The 7,164-nt window shown below is 56.2% G+C and overlaps 3 protein-coding genes across 3 annotated transcripts; all 3 read left to right on the forward strand.

Moving 5' to 3' along the window:
- Positions 1-351: 351 nt before the first annotated feature.
- AAT27.2 (putative amino acid permease) lies at positions 352-1,569 on the forward strand (the record flags this gene model as incomplete). The annotated part of the gene is made up of 1 exon (XM_001568577.1): positions 352-1,569. One exon carries the CDS (start codon positions 352-354, stop codon positions 1,567-1,569), a length of 1,218 nt encoding a protein of 405 aa, XP_001568627.1.
- Positions 1,570-2,309: 740 nt separating this feature from the next.
- On the forward strand, positions 2,310-3,473 carry LBRM_34_5310 (diacylglycerol kinase-like protein; the record flags this gene model as incomplete). The annotated part of the gene is made up of 1 exon (XM_001568578.1): positions 2,310-3,473. The coding sequence occupies one exon, from the start codon at positions 2,310-2,312 to the stop codon at positions 3,471-3,473; it is 1,164 nt and encodes a 387-aa protein (XP_001568628.1).
- A 1,192-nt stretch (positions 3,474-4,665) lies between these two features.
- On the forward strand, positions 4,666-5,448 carry LBRM_34_5320 (conserved hypothetical protein; the record flags this gene model as incomplete). Its single annotated transcript, XM_001568579.1, has 1 exon — positions 4,666-5,448. The coding sequence occupies one exon, from the start codon at positions 4,666-4,668 to the stop codon at positions 5,446-5,448; it is 783 nt and encodes a 260-aa protein (XP_001568629.1).
- Between the last annotated feature and the right edge of the window lie 1,716 nt (positions 5,449-7,164).

Below are 7,164 nucleotides of genomic sequence, written 5' to 3' on the forward strand. Positions count from 1 at the left end.
ACTACTCCGCACGCGAGGAAATCGATACTGCCTTGCCTATTTCCTCACCAGTGTAGCTTTCTAGTAGATGTTTGCTTCTGTACTTCATCACCTCCACATTCTTGTCTCTCTCACAGAGACGTTGGTTGCAACCCGTTGCCATCTCCGGACACGATCACTGACTTTCCGGCCTCCCGATTGCCTTCAGCCCGCCCCCGTCATCTCACCTTGCAGAACAGCGAGGACACCCCCGCTACTGTGAAAGGAAAGGCGAAAAAGAACCTGTACCTCGGTATCGCGCCGAAGGCTGCCGCTCGCACCGCCTTGCCAACGCACGCTGATATAGCCTTCGAAACGTAACCGACACGCACAATGTCATACGTATCGCTTCTGGGAGTGGCGCTCAGCATATCGGTCGCCACTATTGGTGCCGGGGTGCTGGCAATACCAGCCACATTTGAGTCCGACGGGATTGCGCTCGTGGCACTCACCCTACTCGCCGTCGCCGTTTTCACCGTCTTCTCCATCGATTTTCTAATCTTGTGTATTGACAAGCTGGGCGCGAACAGCTACGAGGAGATATCTGACGTGCTACTGGGGCGCGTCTTCAAGGAAGTCATACGCTGGATGCTGATTGTGTACAACATCGGTACCGCCGTCGGATACATTGTTGTCATTGGCGAGATCTTCACTCCGATGCTGCCGGTGATCCGCTTGTACGTACCGTGGCTCTCGTCATCATCGCATATCATGATCGCATCATGGACGCTGGTGATGCTGCCTTTCTCGTGCTTTCCAAAGGTGTCGCACTTGTACGTGACCTCACTCCTAGCCATCGCAGCAACCTTCTTTATCTCTGGCATCATCGTCTACCGCTACTTTGTGCCACTGAGCTTCACCCAGGCTACGAGGAACTCAGAAGAAGGTATCAAGTACTTCCGCTTTTCTTGCCGGTCGCTCCTGACACTGCCTGTGGTGATGTTTGCCTTCGATTGCCAGTCTCTCGTGTTTCAGGTGTACGCCGGATTGAACTACCCCTCGCGATACAGCATGGCAAAAGTGGCCACTGCTAGCGTGCTCGTCACAAGTCTTGTCTACGGTGTGGTCGGTTTCTTTGGGTACGTGACTAACACACCGCACGTGCGTGGCAACATCTTGACAAACTACAACCCGATACGTGATCATCTCTTTGCCATCGGTGAAACTTTCTACTCCATCACCGTGAACGTCGCCTACGTGTTGATCCTCATGCCGTGCCGCGACGCAATCTTTCAAATGTGGTACGGCTTCAGCCACACCCACGAGTTCTTAGAGATCCCCCAGTACAGCAACCTCCTTGTGAGTGTTCTGCTATCGTTTCTTTGTCTGTGCCTCGCCCTACTGGCGCCAGGTTTCTTGTACATTGTGGCGCTCATGGGCGCTTTCTGTAGCAGCACGTTGTGCTTCACGTACCCGGCCCTTTTCCGGCAGCGTCTTCACGTTCTCGGACTGGCGCCGTATACCGGGTACGAGCACTTCGCCGTGTGGGCCATGTACTTCTTTGGGTTTGTCGGTTTCATGATGGGGCTCTTCGCCCTTGCTGGGGTGTAACGACCCGCGCCTCCTTTTCCACTGTTGTTTGTCCTCTCCTTTTTTGTTTGTGTTTTCTTTACTTTGTTGTGTGTGCAGGTCGATGAGCTGAGGGTTTCCTGTGCCGCGAAGCGTCCACGGGTTGTGTTCTTTCTCACCACGTGACTCGCGGGCTACGTGCGGTATGTTTTTCCCTCAGTCAGCTGACAAGTCATATGTGCCTGTGCTAGTGAAGCCGTGTTTGTCCACCAACGCACGTGTGGGCGTCCGTGTGCTGTTGCGCCATCTTTATCCTTTTGAGGGGCGGGGGCTCCCTCCTCCCTCCGTGGACCGCCACGGTATTCCTGTGTTTCTGTATGTCCTCATCACTCCACGGCAGTACCATAGCTGCTCTCTCCGTGCTACCGTTTAACGTAGCAACAACGAATCAAACACCATACATGGCTCAAAGAAAAAGACTTCCCTGATGCACATCGACAGCCCTGAGCCAAGGAAGGACGAAGACATCCTCGCCTCTTCCCCTTGCGTCCTCCCTTTCCGCCCCGCTTGTCGCGCAAGCCAATGAAGGAGAGGGCAGGAATGGACATGCGGTGAGCCTATTCTCTTCGCAATGGTGACACCGGCAAAACACTGCTCCCCTATTCTCCCTTAAAGCTTCGCGGTGTACACCCCCCTCCCATATTGCGCGACAACGCACAAGCACCACTTGGCACCTCCTCGGCCTACCTGATACTTCTCCCAGTGCCCCTCTCTCGCAGGCTATGACCCCTTTGTCCCACGAACCCCGCATAAGAAGCGGCGCGCGCGTGCTTTTTGCGCTGGTGAATCTGCGCAGTGGGGGGCACCGCTGCGCTCGGTATGTGCTCCGCAAGTTCATTGATACCCTTGGCGCCGATCGGGTGTGGGTCCTCTTCGAGGGCGAAAATATGGAACACCACCGCACAGAGCTTGAGTGCTTCCTACGCAAGCAAGCCCCCGACTACGTCATTGTTGCCGGTGGTGACGGTACCATCTCCTTCGTTGTGGACGTAATCAAGCGACTCCAGAATCAAAACTTACTCTCCCCGCACCGTGGCGTGATTGCGCCTTTTCCACTTGGCACTGGCAACGATCTCAGCACCTCGCTTGGTTTCGGCAGTGGCTTTGCACGCTGGATCGTGCTGGGCGAGCGCCGCTTCCAGCGCTTGATGCGGGACTACGAGACGGCCACCGTCACAAACGTGGATAGATGGTCCCTTCACGTGACCACCACGATGGCACGGCACCCCAACGGTTTGGCGCACAACTATGTATTCAACAACTACTTCTCCATCGGCTTTGATGCGGCGGTGGCAAACGGACTCAACCACTTTCGGGGTCGTTACCCCCACCTCTTTACAACTAGGCCAGTTATCAAGCTGTGGTATGCTGTCTTTGCTGTCAAGGCACTCTTTACCGAGAAGAAGATCGGTTCCTCCATTCTGCTTGAAGTGGATGGGCACCGCGTACCGGTGCCGGCGAGCGCCAAGTCTGTTGCTGTGTGTAACGTGCTGACGTACGCCGGCGGTGCTGTCGCCTGGAACGGTACTGCCGTTGACCACTACGCCAAGCCGTGTGTGTGTGATGGCCGTGTGGAGATTGTTTGTTTCTATGGCATATGGCATCTGGCGCTTGTGCGTCTGGGCTGGTGCTATGGGAAGAAACTTGGACAAGGCAGCACCGTCTGCATTGAAACCGATTGCCACTCCTTCCAAGTTGACGGCGAAGAGGTGCTGAATAGGACGGGCGCTACGGGTAAATGTACGGTCCGCATTGCCCACTTGTCTACTTCACAGTGCCTAGCCGTACCACCACGGTCGGAGACGAACGCCTTTGTCCTCTTGCTCGCACCGGCCGTGGTGGGGCTGGCCATCATCATAATTCTGTACCTCACCTCCGTTTCGTAGTACCCGGACTTTGGATTTTTGCCACGGCAGGTGACTGGCAGTGACAAGATAGATGGAGTGCCCGGTGGTGTGCTGTGCAGGGCGCTGACACTGTGGTGCCGCCTCCCCACCCCCGCCTGTATTTGCCACGAGGGCCATCCAACCCGGCATTACGTCCGATATGCCACGCGCGATTCGCGGGTCGCTCAACGTCCCCCCCCCCCAAACGCGCCCTGTTTCACACTATGGCTTAGCTACGCACTTCTCACCCGCGCTGTGTGGGCCTCCCTCGTCAGGTGGCTATCGCTTCCCCCTATGTTTCTTCATAAGGACGTGCTATGAGCTCTTTGCGCGCTATCGCATACCTATCCACGGTCCCCCTCTGCCTGACATACCCACCGCTGTCAAAGGCGTGCGGACCCAGGCGAAGGCAGTATGCTGCCGCTACTGCAGACTCACAGCATCGTCTCACCTACTGCGGTGCATGCAGAGAAGCCATCTAGGCACCCCCGCCCCATGCGGCGGGGAAGGGCGTGCAAAACGCGAGTCCCGGGCGGACAGCAGACGGTCTTTGCTAGACGATCAGGATGTAGCTGAAGCGCAACGGAGATCGATGAACCACGGTGGTCTGCATCTGTTTGCTGGTTTGCTTCTTTCGGTATGGACATGTTGGAGAAAAAGCACTCGGATGGTAAAGTGCGGTGTCTCTCGATGTCGTTTGTTTACGCTCCCCTTCTTTTTCTGCGGGAAACTGAATGCTGTACCCAATGGACATGTGCGCGCTTGCCGGTGCCTACACATGTGGGTGTTTGTTTACTGCTTCCAAGAACATCGATCCCAATATCAGCGTCTTCGTTACTTTTCCAAAACTGTCATTCTGAGCGTCGAGATCAGTCTCGCTCGTTGTCACCGGCGCTGCTGCTGCTGCTCTGTATGTACCTGAAGAGAGAAGGACTTCGATAAAGCCGATGCGTGTAAAAGGGAAGACGTGTTGCCTCCTCATTGTTCTCTCCTGCACGTCGGTCATAGCCCAGCTTATTACGCGACGCCTCATTCATGATTTGTTGGCACTCCACTTTGTGAAGTCCATGCATTACACCTCCTCCTTCATCCTTATCCTCTTATCTCCGCTCCGATAACTTCCACGCATGCATCTCTCGCTCTAACATAGGACAACATTCAGAAGTGACAAGGTGTGGACTCTTCGTGAGCGATGCGAGGAGGGTCTTCTCGTTTAGCACCTGCTCTTGCAGCGCGCGCACTCTTGTCACCGTTCGGGATCGGGATATCAAAGAGGATCGCGCTTGTCGGCAGCGGCAACTCGATCACAGCGCTGCTAGTGAAGGAAAGCGTACCAGCTGGCACGCCATTGCTCCTCGCGCCGGATGCTGCGCTGCTCACGTGCCAGGGTGCTCTCGACGCAGACGTGGACGGTCTCGTGCCACCACCAGTGGAAATGCTGGAGATGCTGAAGCGCGAAACGGCGCATCTCGATCACGTTTACCTAGCGCACTTTCTATCGCTGCAGTTCTTCACGGACAAGGGGAGCTGGTTCGCCGGTCAGATTCATCGCTTCAAGGATAGCGGCTCCACTTCGAAGAAAGATGCGGCTAGTTCGCGTGTCTGGGAACGGTTTGCGCGAGAATACGTAACCGCCCCTGCACCGGTCTTCCTAGCCGCCCTGCAGTACGTCTGGGAAAGTTGCTTTCGCAAGACTGCAACAGAGGTGGCATGTTTGCCGCCTGCTCCGCTACCGGCAGCGCTTGCGGTTGCGCCAGTAGTCGATGTTGCCGTGCGAAGCCGCAACACCACGAATTCGACACTCACGGCTACCACCGCAAAGGTGGTCAGAGAGACTTACCTGAATGGCGACATCACCGGCGCACGGCAAGCACTCTTGGCGAAAAACGATGCGTACGCTTACTGGGTTCTCACCGCCATTACAGATATTCCGGTTGGCAGTGAAGTCTCTGTTTCCCCGCAGCCTTCTCTCTAAGAGAGCCGCACTTGTAACGCTCGATTCGAGAGAAAAAGGAGGCAGTCCCTCACTCCTGTCCGGCCTTCTCTCTTTCTCCAGATTCTGCACTGGGCGCATCCACTTGCTGTATCAACGTGGAAAGTGTCTCAGGGGGTGCTCCTCCCCCCTGGAAGGAGGCTCAAAACAGTGGATCGCATCATGGGTCTACCTTTTACGCTTCCCCGCGTTTCATTGCTCTGACCAACGCCGTCCGCGTGTCGCGCCTCTCTCCGAGGTGTCTCCCTTTTATGGCATGCGCGTGCACTGCCTCTTCATTGAAGTTAGCAAGCGCAACTCCTCCCGCTCAATCTTCACAAATAGCTTCTTTGTTCGTCTCGTCAGCGTGCTGGCGACCACTTCTGTAGTCCTGGCCACCGTCACCCATGGCGTGAAGCATGGTGCGGTGAAGCGGTGCATGTGCGCCGCCGTAGTGCACTCCTTCGGAATGCCTCGCGTTGCGAGGTGGCGTTTCGCGGGCCCGGAAGGTGACAGGGTGATGTGCACGATTACTTCAGTGTTCAGCTTTACGGTGTATCTCGATGGGCGGTCCACCGCCGGAGTTCGAGGATATTTATGGCACCGGCAGCAACAGCCTCTAGATCCCGGCAGACAACTGCCCACTGTCGTGTTTGCTCAGGGAGCCCTACCAGTCCTCGCAGAGCGCCACGTACCACCCCGCCGGGCGCGAGTGCAGGGTCCATGTATGGCAGCGGTTCGGTGAGTGGTTATGTCACCTGCGACACCATGACGACTGGCAGCTTCTCTGCGCCGCGTAGCTTTTCTGGCATTACGGGCGCCTCTGACTTCGACCTGGCGTACGCTATCCCAAGTGGGACGACAGTTACAGTATGCAGTAGCCGAGCATTTCAGTGGACAGAATAGTGCCACCGGTGTTGTCGATCCCAAAGGCAAACCGCAGCTTCGCCAACAAGTTTGCCTTTTGCCTTCCGCGGAGCAGCAGCGACAAGGACACTCTTCTTGTGCTGGGCAGCTACGACCCGAGCGACACTGACAGTGGGCACTGCGCGCGTCACAACTGCCGACAAGAATATCAGCGGCGCCATCACCACCACCGGGGCCTCTTGCACATCTATGTTGACGGTGCCAAGGTCCATCCACCCAACTACCATTGCAGTTCTGAACACCAAGTCGGTCGTCAACAGGCAGCACTCGGTGGAGTACTCAACGATGTCATCGCTAACGTTGTCCCCACTACTGGTGGCGAGGGCTGGGGCACAGACTGAAAGGGACTCGACCATCGAATGGCTTGCACATCACGTACGGCGTTAGCAACGCAGGCCTCGATCTACGCAACCTCATCGACATGGCGTGCATCCTTGGAGAGATGTTTGAGGTGGGGTATACACGGTCTTCGGCGTCGACCGCGCGCGACTTAGCATCGCCCAGTCCAATTTGAGTCGCATGACATTTCTACAAGGGTGACAAGACCTCGACTACTATCTGCGCGTTATTTTGCTGAGCCTTCGAGGAGACTGAATGGGGCAGGGCTGAATCGAAAGACGGTGTGATAACGGGGGTGAGGCAAGATACCCCCCCCCCTTTATTCTTCAGGCCCTTTCACACTTCGCGGAATCAAATCACTGTCAGCGCTTGATCCCCCCCCACTCCCCACACACGCGATTACCCACCGCGACAGGGTCCTTGGATGACGGAAAGGGGGATGCGTAAGCCTAC

Source organism: Leishmania braziliensis, chromosome 35, assembly GCF_000002845.2.
Source record: "Leishmania braziliensis MHOM/BR/75/M2904 complete genome, chromosome 35".
Taxonomy (NCBI): Eukaryota; Euglenozoa; class Kinetoplastea; order Trypanosomatida; family Trypanosomatidae; genus Leishmania; species Leishmania braziliensis.